The sequence below is a fragment of the Perissodus microlepis genome, chromosome 17 (assembly GCF_051167445.1).
Source record: "Perissodus microlepis isolate ML-2025 ecotype Zambia chromosome 17, ASM5116744v1, whole genome shotgun sequence".
Classification (NCBI taxonomy): Eukaryota; Metazoa; Chordata; class Actinopteri; order Cichliformes; family Cichlidae; genus Perissodus; species Perissodus microlepis.
Window position 1 is genome coordinate 7692733 of NC_140477.1, and position 12421 is coordinate 7705153.

Genomic DNA, 12421 nt, shown 5'->3' on the forward strand with positions numbered 1-12421 from the left:
TTCATATGGGGTTGCCACAGCAGATGGATCCATAGATTTTTATACCAGGTGTCTTTAATGATGCAGTCCACCCTGATATTGTGCTTAGTCTTGTACCAAAGTGTTATATGTCATGTGTTAAATATATTTGTTAAATACTAGACTATTGATCCACTATCCTACACATGAAAAACCCAACAAATGTGACATTTTTGGTTCAAATCTTTGTCTGTATGTACAGAAGAGATGGTGGAGGCTATGTCATGGTCTAGAGACACACGGGTGTTCCATTAGTTTTACCAAAACAAATGAAATAATGGACACAGAAAAGTAAAGATCATCAAAAGATTTTGATCCACCGTGCAATACCACCTGGAAAGTATCTGACTTTTTTCAACAAGACAATGATCCCAAACCTGTTTCCCTGTGCTCTGTTTTTCTTTCCTCTTTTCTTTCTTCTTTTCTCTTTCTGTGCATGACCAACCCTGCCTGAGCCTGATTCTGTCAGGAAGACGTCTCTTCTTGTTAAAATGGAGTTCTTCCCTCCACACTCGCAAAGTGCTTGATTATTGGATTTTTTTCTCTAATACTGCAGGGCCTTTACCTTACAATATAAAGGGCCTTGAGATGACTCTTGTTGTGTTTTGCCACCATAGCACAGTAAAGAGGGTTTTGTTGAAAAGGAACTTCCCCCTTACTCTTTGTTGTTATTTTCGAAATGAAAACCTGTGGCTCTCAAAGGATTTCAAGATTTTAACGGATGTTGTAACGCTCCTCTTATCTCCTTATTCCTAATATGTTTTTACTGACCTCTAGTGGCACACCTAAACCACTGCAGGGGAAACGGTCCGCTGAACTATGCCCACATGCGTAACTTCCTCTCCTCTTCCTGTTTATTTTTTTCTAAGGTACCATCCTCATACTGAATGAAATACTCCAGGAGCTCTGGGTTCCAGAAGGTGAGAAGGAGACGATATGCTCATGTTGTTATCACCAGTAGTGTTAGAAAGGTAGGTGTTTTATGTTCACTAGTATTGCTGTCAGGTACCAGCGGGGTCACATGTTTACGTTTAGCGTTGTATTTGTAAGACGTCTGTTTAGTAAGCTAGCTTTCAGAAATCATGGGTCAGGTGCTTATTCCTTCACATAAGCGTGTTATATAAAATAAGAAGCTTTCTAGTCACTAATGCGTTTGAATTGGTTCTGCTAACGCCTAGCGCTAAAACAAACTGTACAAAGCGGACCCAGAGAACAGATAATGGTCGTTATTTAGCCTTTTTTGTGTTTCGAAGTATGTGTGGTGGGGTGATAATGAAGTTTAAAAGCACCCTCACGGTGCAGAGCTAACACCCAGGAACTTAAGGAGCGATATTTTTTTATCTGCTGGGTTTAAAGGTCTATCATTCGTTGGAGCAAAGTCTTGTTCTCTATAACGTCCACCAGCCACTTCTCTCTAAACCCTGTCCTCCCCGGTGTGTGCACCAGTTTGTTTGACTCCACTATGAAGCTGACTTCCACTGGTAGAGTTTGAGGTTTAACCTTGGATACATCCACGACGAAGTAGACGCTAGCTGTCCCCCGAATTGGCTTCCTCGGTGTTGGGGTGCTGAATCGGGCCCGGTAGTGGTGGAAGGTCCGGTGCTCCTCCTCGGTTGAGCAGACAAAGTCCACACTGTACAGCCAGCAAGAGGGGAGCTCCCACGTTTTAATGTAAGCCCAAATCTGCTTTTCCCCGACATTCACCGTGAAGTCCTTGCAGGCAGCCCATGGGATAGCATCCATCTCAGCCTTCTCAGTGCGGTGGTGTCGGTCCAGCAGGGTTTTTACAAGCTGAGCTGACTCTGTTGTTAGGTTCATTCTTGCCCCTCTTTTTAACAGTATCTTGATGAAAGTTGCGGTCATTTGTTTTGTGTGTTGGACTGTTTCTATAGTTACCGGTCAGACGGCGGCCTCTGTTAGCCAAATTTACAATGGCAAGCAAGTTAACCAATATCGCCCTGAGCTTCTGTTTGGGATGTTTTTGTTTGTTTTCTGATTTCACCTAGCTGTTCGGAATAGGTTTGAACTGATAAATAAAAGAAAAGCACTATATTTGAACTGAGAACATTTTTTTAAAGTATTTCCTCATATGGTCCCTATAAGGTTTATTTTACAGCATAAAACAAAGGCTATGATTTACAGTGTTTAAAACACTTTATTAAGCGGAATGAAATATAAAGTGCAAAAAAGCCCAAATTTAAGGTTTCCATATGAGGGCACAGGGTCTCCGGCTGATATACAAGTGTTCCTCTTTATATAATTTCCTTTTTATCTCTGTTTTTATCTTTACAGGTAGTGTGTTGCAAGCAGCGAACAATAAACTCATGGCAGAAAGCCTCCCAGAATGCTGCTGAATTTGCCAGAAGCTATCGCCTCATCTGTTTGCTTGAGGAAAGTATTTCTCTCCTGCCATCCCCAGTGAAACAGGAGACGTATGTCACGGATTAGGATCACACTTGACAGTGTTACCAAGGCAGTAGGTGGCACAGACTTCATCTCCAAGTTTTCCCGGCTCAAGGCGGGGGGCGGCGGTGGCACAGCTGAGAGCACCCACGCAGAAAAGTCTCGGGTAAAAGCCGAGACAGTAGCCTCAAAGGCCACCGCTTCACCACCTGAAACTACAATGAAAGTAGAAGATGAAGGTGAGGAGACAGATAAGGAGCAGCAGCAGATTACAGAGAAGCCCTTTGTTTCCACACAGAAGTCCATGTCCAATTTGGATTCAGCAGCAAGTGTTTCTGCCCCGTCCTCTAATGTGGCAAAACAAACTATGCAGCTGCTCCAGCCAGCAGCTCTGTCTACTAACATGGATGAGACCTACAAAACCCTGGCCAACCACATTGATGCTTATTTCGGACCCAGCACAGAAGGAGAAATTGGCGAGAGCAGGCAGCAGCAGCACATAGAAGGGGGCGATCATGTTGCTGGACCAGTTCCTCAGTTTTCCTCTCAGAAGAAGGGGGACCACATTCCTGTTTTGTCCCCAGTAGGAAAAAGTGTTGAGGCGCCAGCTAAAATTCCTGCCTCTGCCTCTTCGCCTAGTCCTCCAGTAGAGGCTCCTTCTGCCGAAAGCGAAGCTGTGGCGACGGCCTCCCCTAGAAAAGGCTTCACTCATTATCTGTCCTACCCACGGCCCAGTGTTCAGGCTTTTGTCGGCAGCTACATCGCACCACTGGTCCCCAAATTTAGAAGCGATTCCAAAAAAATGGCAGACACGTCTTCAGATGTTGCCGTGGATGATGCCACTCCAGAGAAGGAAGGAGTAAAGACGGAGAGTGAGGAAGAGAAAGCCGACAAAGCAAAGCAAGAGCTGCTAACTCAAAGGGAAAAGGTGAGATGTTAAATGTGATGCTAATGACCGATCCATGCTTCAGAGCTTTGATTCATATTCACAAGCAAAACAGAACAGGAGAGGAGAAGCAGTACAATGAAAAATTTAAATAAAAGCTAATGCCAAAAACATAGATGAAATGTATTTACACTTTCTTCAGTAAATTAAAATAAGATGGAATTATTCTGGAGAGACGAGATCCTGTCAGAACTAAATAAGTCATGTAGAAAAATTAAGTTTGGAAGTGATCCAATCAGAAGTAATCTTCTTACTTTCCTATGTGCACATTTGATTTGTCCATCGTAATTTTTTTTGAGAACAGGACAAAACATCAACACTTGTGAGGAAGAGAAGAGCAGGTATATGGTCACATTTCTAATTTTATGTCAAGGGAAATTAAGATGCTTTATGAACTGTGTATGAACTAAAATGAGACTAAATCTAAAAGAATCCCAATGACTAAGCTATGACCTTTTAGACTATGACTAAAAGATTATGACTAAAACTAAATCTATATTAACACTAGTTCTAAGAAATGAAGATTACACCATGTGGGAAACATGCATCGATGTGTACTGCTCCCTTTACTGTCTAATGAAGCTGGCAGTTAAGGACACGTGAGGCAACTGTTTCTCAAACTAGAGATCTCTCATAGTCACGTGACTGGATCTTCCTCTTCTCCTCCTCCTGTTCTCCTTTCATACCGGTTACAATTAGATCACCTCATTGTGTGAAGGGAGTAGAATGAACTCATCCTTTCCTGCATGTAATAACCTTTTATTTCAAACCCACAAAGGCTGCCCCTCCACATGTCAAACTACCCATAATTATTGCTTCAGCTCCCAGATATATAAAAATGTATGAGGTAGCGCAGCGTGTCTTTGGGCATGGAAGGGATGGTTGATATTCCCCCAAAAATGTTATAAATGATGAGCTCTACTATTTGTCATTGTCATTTAACACATATCCAAACAGTTTCCACATTATTTTTGACCTTTGCTTTATTTTGTCTGCGTTTGTCACCTAGATAATAGCCAGGGTGAGCGTAGACAACAGGACCAGAGCTCTGGTGAAAGGCCTGCAGGCCGTCACCGACGTCAAACTCCTCACTGCTCGAGTGGAGGAGCTTAGCAGCCATCTCCTGGAATTCCCAGAGACTCGAGTTGTGGCCATCAAGGTTAGTGTTGTTTGTAATTTCAACTTGTTCTTATAACATGTGGGTTGCACGGTCATTAAATTCATTTATTTGTGTGTTTACTATTGTGACTGATAGGAGAAAGCACTGCCCTGCCTTCTACGACTGCGCCAGGCCAGAGATCTTCCTCTTCAGGCTGCTGTGAGAGAAGCGTTGGCCCTGACTGGCTACACTGAACCAGTCAGAGGCAGAGGAATTAGAGTCCTGTCTATAGATGGAGGGGGAACAAGGTGCAGCTTTTGACAAAAGACAGACACCCAGATTATATTAAAACTAATACAGAGTACAAATCTACTGCTCATGAATGTAAATGAAACAAACTTTTTAAACAAGGTGATCAGCAGACATTAGTCTGTCTAAAGTAAAAGTGTTGCTAACAGAGATTGAAATATATTGTTAAACTGTTCCAGGGGGTTGCTGGCCCTGCAGACTCTCCATAAGTTGCAGGACCTCACAGGGAAACCAGTCCACCAGCTCTTTGATTACATCTGCGGGGTCAGCACAGGTATGGTGTTGCCACCTCTCTTGTCAGTCTGTTATAAGCTTAATCCATCATTTAGCTCATCGATTAAAGGATTTTGGGTGTGAGCTGTCCTCACTTGTTCCTTTCCATTAGGTGCCATTCTGGCTTTCATGCTGGGGATTTTCCAGGTCCCCCTGGAAGAGTGCGAGAAGATGTACCGGGAGCTGGGCTCGGATGTGTTCAAACAGAATGTGATCCTTGGAACAATGAAGATGGGCTGGAGTCATGCTTTCTATGACAGTGAAATGTGGGAGAACATCCTCAAGTTAGTCTGCAACACTCTTTCATTGCTTATTTAAAAAAAAAAAAGTCTGTTTTTTTCTTTCTTTTTCTTCTTTTTTTTGTACACTTTTTGCATTCTTTCTTTCCTCTCTTCAGTCCTCAGCTTCAAAGACACCAGGATAGTCTAGAGTATTTGTATGTAATTTTGTGTTTTCTTTAGAGAACGGATGGGTGATGGACGTATGATCGAGAGTGCCAGGGATCCCCACTGCCCAAAAGCAAGTGTTTGAGTGCACACCCATGGGATTTTGTTTAACATCTTAATATTTCTAATGTGCCTGTTTAGTTTCATTTTTCTCTTCTCATTGTTTATACCGCAGAGGACTTAGGACTTGAAGGGTTTCATGAAACTGATTTCAAAATTAAAAAGTTCTTTTCATGCCCACTAGGTGTCAGCAGTGAGCACTATTGTGAATAGAGGTCTTCCTCTGAAGGCATATGTGTTCAGGAACTATCGACTCATGCCAGGAGTGAGATCTCACTACCTTGGAGACTGCAAACACAAGATGTGGCAGGCTATCAGGGCCTCGTCTGCCGCTCCGGGCTACTTTCAGGAATTTGTTCTGGGAAAAGACCTTCATCAGGTACAACATGAATGTGAGACAACTGGGAGATGTTTGACTGTTCAGTTTATTCAGTTTATTTATTTATTCTTAACTTAAATTTAAGTCTGAACTGAAGTCATCTGTCCATCCACTCATGCTGCTAACTGCTTATCCACTTCACTAACTAAATCACAATATATTCATTTAGTTATTGTGTCTTGGTTTCAGTTGACCTCCACATTTTCAAAACCATAAAAATTATTTTCTGTCACAAATTAAGCCTAAAATTAAGCCAGTGTTATGGAAGTAACAGGGATTGAGATTGGCATGTGAAAGTGCACGTCTCTAAGAGGTTTGCTTTCCAGGAAATCTACCAATGCGCTTCTGCCACGATGCTGCTTTTTTAAGGGACCAGTGCCAAGGACACAGGCACTGCTTGCAACAGCAGTGGCAGTTTTATTTACATAGAGCATTTTATTACCCATAAACTAAGCTGCAGTGCATTGTGTGTGTTTGTGCATCAAGGATATATGTGCAGATTTGTTCCACTATTTCAAACTCACAACCTTGGAACAGCCCCATAATTGGCTCTTCCTCTTTTCTGGCTGTCAAGAGCCTGAAGAGGGGAAAGTCAACAGAACGGGGTGGCAGTACAGAGAGAGAGAGAGTCCTCAGACCTGGTCTGTGCCCTTAAACATCAATGGTATCCTCCTTTTTACACCTCGAGAGGCCTTCCTTGAGGGAAATTGCAAAAGTTTCTGATTCCCTATGAAAGAGAATATTTTAAAGGAACCATGTCTGTGTGAAGCCTATTCCAGTTGACAAGCATGTGGGAGGCAAACCCATACGAGCAACGTGAGAACATGCAGACTCTACAGAGATCATCAGTCAGCCCGTAATATTGCCCAATATGTCATTTAGGTTCTAGTTTGGATTCTTGTCAGATGTATTGGTTTTTTTCTCATTTTAAAAACTGATTGCTTTTAATGTATTAGGTGGGGCTTAGACGGTGGCCCTGAGAGTTCAAATGTGCTGCAATTTAAGAAAACACACTGGTATTTTGCTGTACTCTAATAAATCTGGAAGTTGCCCAGAAAGACTAACATTAAAGTGTTATTTTGAAGTGGTATTATTAGGGCAGGATATCTTTAGATGATCTTACAGGCAGCAATTATCCTCAAGGCTTAGCTTCATTTTGATAACCTACTTAAGCAAAATTAGCCTTGTCCCTTCTTCTCTCCCCTGCCATTTTCTAATACAGTAGTCCTTGTAGACCCCCCCCCCCTTTTGTGTGTTTTTTTTTTTTTTTTTTTTGCCAATAACAGGTCATAATCTCCACCTCTGGTCTACATAAGCCTTGATACTTGTAGACGCTATTGATTTAGAACCAAAGGCCTGCTCATTGTTTGCCCAGAGAGCTTTTTTGTGGCACTATCCCAGCAAACGTGCTCTAATCTTTAGTTAACAAAAGCTAAGCTGTCTGCTGCTTTCTGTCCATTTATTAACAAGGCAAATATGACATGGCTGTAATCTCCCTTTCTATCCAACACAATTACAGTTACATTTCTGTGTGTGTGTGTGTGTGTGTGTGTGTGTGTGTGTGTGTGTGTGTGTGTGTGTGTCTGTTTGCACATTTCTCTCCTCACTTACACCTCTGCAGAAAGTATCTGTTTCCCATGCACTGGGCTGACAGCAGGGATGGAAAGACAGAGACTGAGAGAGTTATGTGCGTTGTTCTCCAAATTCCTCTTGGAGCCAAATAGTGTTTCATCAACATTTTGAGCTACCCTCGCCACCCACTGATCTCACTCCTACTCTAGTTTTCAGCACTTGCAGCGGTATTTCTCAGGAGAGTTCTGCCACTGCAAGGGATTAAAAAAACACATGAACACACTCAAGTCCATTGTTTTCATCATACAGCATTACTAAGGACTTTCTTGCAGTCACTGAGATCAGAGGGGTTCTGAATGTCATTTAGTGTCAGAGTCAAGAGGAATCTGTGTGGTTTGTCTCAGCAGTGCAGCTTATAGTATACGAATATATATGAATTGCTTACACCTTTGTCTTAACAGTCACACAACCAGGCTTAAAATGACACTTTTAATGTTTTATTGTACCATAAGAACGCCTTGAGAGCAGAGCAGACCCATTAAGATCAACACTTACTGTGGTCTAATGTAATGTGCGGATAAGTGAAGAGCAGAAGAAAAGATTTTTGTTACCAGGAGCTTTCTGCTTTTGTTTGTTGTCCTGGTGCTACTGACCCGTTACAGCCTACGGTCACTCTGAAGAGTGAAACAGGGAACTCTCATCAGATGACACTTTGAGTCTGATATAAATGTGCATCCTAAAATGATTTCTAAGTCTTTTATGCTGGTTATGTATCCTTACAAACTAAACTACTGCATTAGTTTCACTGCTTTTCTGTTGCCCCACCACCTGTAGAAGAGTGGAAATAACCTTTTCCCACTTCTCTGCAGGGCAAGATGGAGTGCCACACTCTCACACTATTTAATCTCAGCCAAAAGCACTTCAGTGCTTGGATTAAATTCAGAACTGAACTTGGTGAAAGGCTGACAAAGAGCAGAAGCAGCAAAACGGTTCAGACAGCCATTGAGCTAGATTATTCTCTTTTTCTTTTCTTTTTTTTTTCTCTGTTCATGATTCTGTCAAGAATCTGATAACACTATTTAGTAAAAATGCACACCAAATGGGTAGTGCAAAAGCAATAGGATAATACAAGAAAGTTGTAAGATTAAAATCCTGAAACGCACTGTGATTTACCAGTGAAGCTACATTTATTAAACTCTGTATCCACTGTAGGTAATTTCTGTCCAAATGATCCAAATGCGACTTATTTTTGAGGGCAGATAAAACCACTGTTTTTCCGGGCTTGTTTACTTCGTGATAAACATGGCTGTTTTCCAGCACAGCACATCTCTCGCCCAAAGCTGTGTAGCTCCAGGACAGCCTGTCCACTTCACCTCATTTGTCCTCAACATGCTGTCACAACAGATATATTTAAGCTAAAGGACACATACCAAAAAATCTTTCTCTGCACAATAAAAACATGGCAGCCTTTCTTCCTCTCTAGGATGGAGGACTCCTAATCAACAACCCCACAGCTCTGGCCATTCATGAGTGTAAGTGTCTGTGGCCAAACACACCCCTGCAGTGCGTGCTGTCTCTGGGCACCGGGCGACACGAGACAGCGGGCAAGAATAGCACAACCTACACAAGCCTCAAGACCAAACTGGCTCACGTCATCAGCAGTGCCACAGATACAGAGGGTAGGACCACACAAAATGTTGTTTATCAGTGTTTGACATCCCACAAGCAGTTATTTATAAACTAAAGGTTAGAGGTGGTGTGATGAAAACCAGTATTGGACAAAACAAAAAACATGTCCCTCCATCCTCATTTCAGAAGTACACACCATGCTGGATGCTCTCCTGCCCCCGGACACCTACTTCCGTTTCAACGCCTACATGAGCGAGGACATCCAGTTGAATGAGAACCGTGTAGAGAAGCTGAACTTCCTCAAGAGCGAGGGCGAGCGCTACCTCGAGCGCAACGAGGCCAAGCTGAGGAAGGCGGCTAGCGTCCTGGGCCAGGAGAAGAGCGCCATGCAGCGACTGGCCGAGTGGGCCAAGCTCAAGGCCGACATGTACGAAGGTTTCCCCTTCGTCTCCAAGCTCTAGCCTGGTAGCAGTGTGACCCTAGGGGTTTATTTTTTAAGGTACAAAGACACAGAGAGGGAGGCAAATAGACCCCAATGGAATCAATGTTGTGGAAAAGATGCATACTAGGAGACAGTTTGAAGTTAAATGCCAAATGTTTACACTGTTTTACCGCCGCTACCTAACACTAAAAGAAAAGACCCTTTGGTCATATTGATGTTTAATAATTAACAAGTGTAATACAATTTGCTGTTGGTGGGGAAGGATGTGTCTATAATGGAGACGGAATGTTCTACTAGAACTGAGCAGGTTTTGACATTACAGCGGAAACCTTTACATGACTGAGGGAGGAGGAAAATGTAAGAAAATGCTGGTTTACTGGTTTTTGGGACGCACAAAGATGGGCATGTGATACCTGTTATACACAACAGTTTACCTATGGTTATTGGGTAAAGGAAGTGAGCTTTGTTTTCTTTTTCAGTAACTTGAATACATAAAGATGTAATTAATACACGATTACACCGTGAGAACATGAGCGTGACTGCCTATCTGTAACACTGTACACAAGTTAACACCTCACACACTTTTTAAAGGGTAATTCTTAGCCTCTCTGTTGAGAATGATGTAAATACATTTTGTGGTAATTATGACATAAGTAATTATGAAGTGTTTGCAGTGTTAGAATTTAACAATTTAAAAAAGTGTGCACATACCGCTACTTTGAAGACTGATACTAAAGTAAAAGAAAGTGTTGTAATCTGGTAAAAAGCATGTCTATCCCGCTTTAAGCAGCTAGTTGTGGCCCCATGGTTAATATAAAGCTTTTACCTTGAACCTCAATCAAGCCTGATTTCTATTTCTGCACAATTTATAAACTAAATAGACTTGACATTGTGAGAATCCTTACTGCCCCGACCCCTTCCTTCATTACTTAGTGGAATGCCAAAAATGAGCAAAATGTAATGATATAATAAAATTATACTGTCAAACCACTCTTCCCTCTTGCTTCTTGCACACAGTGTTCTTCACTCACTCAGTCTTTGTGTGTTTACACACTACTTTGAATTTAATCCTTAGTTATTATTAAACCTGACCCTGGTTCTGCCAGAAGTTTCTTCTTGTTTAGAGGGGAGTTTTTCCTTCCCACTGTTGCCACTGTGGGCTCATCTGATTGTTTTGATTTTCTGTATTATTTTAGCATCTTTACCTGTCACTCATTTATAACATTTGGGGTGTTAGGAAACAAACCAACAGACAAAGGAACACCCAGTGTGTTGAGGATTGCGTTGAAATCCTATACCACCCAAGAATGGAAAATCATTTTGTTTTCAAAACTGCAGAAATGTCTCTCCTTAGTTCCTAAACACCTAAAGAGCAAATAGAAGTGATTTTGTTTCTCTTTGTGTTTGTGTGTGCGTGTGTGATGTATATCTGCTTTCAGTTTCTGCTGCCTCAGTGTCATTTAAAATAAGGACACACACAAATCACAATGCGCCACACAAAAGACTTGTCAATGAAGAATGCCAAGTGTCGTCTTATGATGAATTGCTTTTCTTTTTCCAGTTGCGCGCATTAGGTTTTTGCTTTGTCGTTTTGATCTCATTGATTGTCGCTTGAAATTCCACGGGATCGTTCCTCCCAGTCATGCTGCCGTTACCCCAATCAACATAAAGGGCATGCCACTAAAAGCTGCACCTGCAAACCCTCAAAAGCTACAGATATCAGAGTAGTGCAAGTATTTCACTGCATTGATGTCTCACTCCTGCATTCAGTGTGTCAACATCACAGTTTGACATGCAGATTGATGGACCTTTTATTTTTTTTCTCTCTTCAGTACCAGCTTGAGATTGACCGTGGCCTCAGCCAAACGTCAGATCCTGATTTACGATCGTGCTGCCTACTCTCGTCCTTGCTCTAGAGTGATTTTTTTTCATTAAGTGAACACTGATAACGGGGTGAGAGATCCTGCAGGGGTGTGTACAGCTACCAGTGTGGCTGAAAGTGTCTCTCTGTGATAAACATGGCTCAAAATACTCTTTCAGTCAGGAATTCCCTGACTGTTTCAAAGTAAAAGTTCCACCCTTTTCGATATATTAACATGATTGATAGAGCGCTGATTTTTTGTTTTTAGGTTATTTGTCCAAAATTTGATAGATGGCAGAGAATTCACTCTTCACTACTGTGGAATACACTCACAGCCCACTTTGTTTGGCATACCGGTTCAACAGCTTGCTAACACAAATAACTAACAGCCAATCACATGGCAGGATCTCAGTACAGTTAGGTTGCATGCTAAAATGTTTCAACTGAGCATTTACCCCTTAGTACCAACTGGCATTATTTAAACACCACAGCCTACCTGTGTATTTTCTAACCGTGTCCACCCCTTAATGACTACAGTGTAATCAATCTTCTGATGGCTGCTTCCAGGAGGATAACACACCTTGTGACAAATCTCAAATCATCTCCAACCGGTTTCTTCAACAGGAAAATGAGTTTACTGTACTCAAATGAACTCCACAGTCACCTGGTCTGAATCCAGTAGAGCACCTTTGTACAGCAGCACTGTGTGTGCAGGAAATCTGCAGCAACTGTGTGATGCTGTCATGTCAATATGCACCACAATCTCAGAGGAATATTTCCAGCCCCAGTTTGTATAATTAAGGCGCTTTTGAAGGCAAATAAGGGTCCAATGAGTTCCTAGTAAACTGGCCAGTGAGTTTGTACAAGAAGTGAAACTTTCATGCTGAAGGTGCTGCAATTTATACCTCGAGGTTTAAGACAGAGAGTGGGTCAGGGTTGGCTGCATTTCTACGTTTTCTGTTTATGTAGCAAATTAAAAATGTT

At 42.0% G+C, this 12421-nt stretch overlaps 2 protein-coding genes across 3 annotated transcripts; one reads left to right on the plus strand and one right to left on the minus strand.

Moving 5' to 3' along the window:
* Positions 1–815: 815 nt before the first annotated feature.
* Positions 816–10566, plus strand: pnpla8 (patatin-like phospholipase domain containing 8). 2 transcript variants are annotated; one of them, XM_084910207.1, is made up of 10 exons: positions 816–989; positions 2311–3349; positions 4377–4526; positions 4623–4774; positions 4955–5049; positions 5161–5332; positions 5510–5567; positions 5739–5933; positions 8989–9184; positions 9321–10566. In XM_084910207.1, the coding sequence occupies exons 2-10, from the start codon at positions 2453–2455 to the stop codon at positions 9593–9595; spliced, it is 2190 nt and encodes a 729-aa protein (XP_084766333.1). In that variant the 5' UTR covers positions 816–989; positions 2311–2452; the 3' UTR covers positions 9596–10566. The 2 variants fall into 2 exon arrangements, with proteins under 2 accessions (XP_084766333.1, XP_084766334.1); XM_084910208.1 differs by having other exon boundaries at positions 816–938.
* On the minus strand, positions 872–1885 carry akap14 (A-kinase anchoring protein 14). The gene has a single exon (XM_084910211.1). The coding sequence runs from the start codon at positions 1879–1881 to the stop codon at positions 1369–1371; it is 513 nt and encodes a 170-aa protein (XP_084766337.1). The 5' UTR covers positions 1882–1885; the 3' UTR covers positions 872–1368.
* Positions 10567–12421: the final 1855 nt, after the last annotated feature.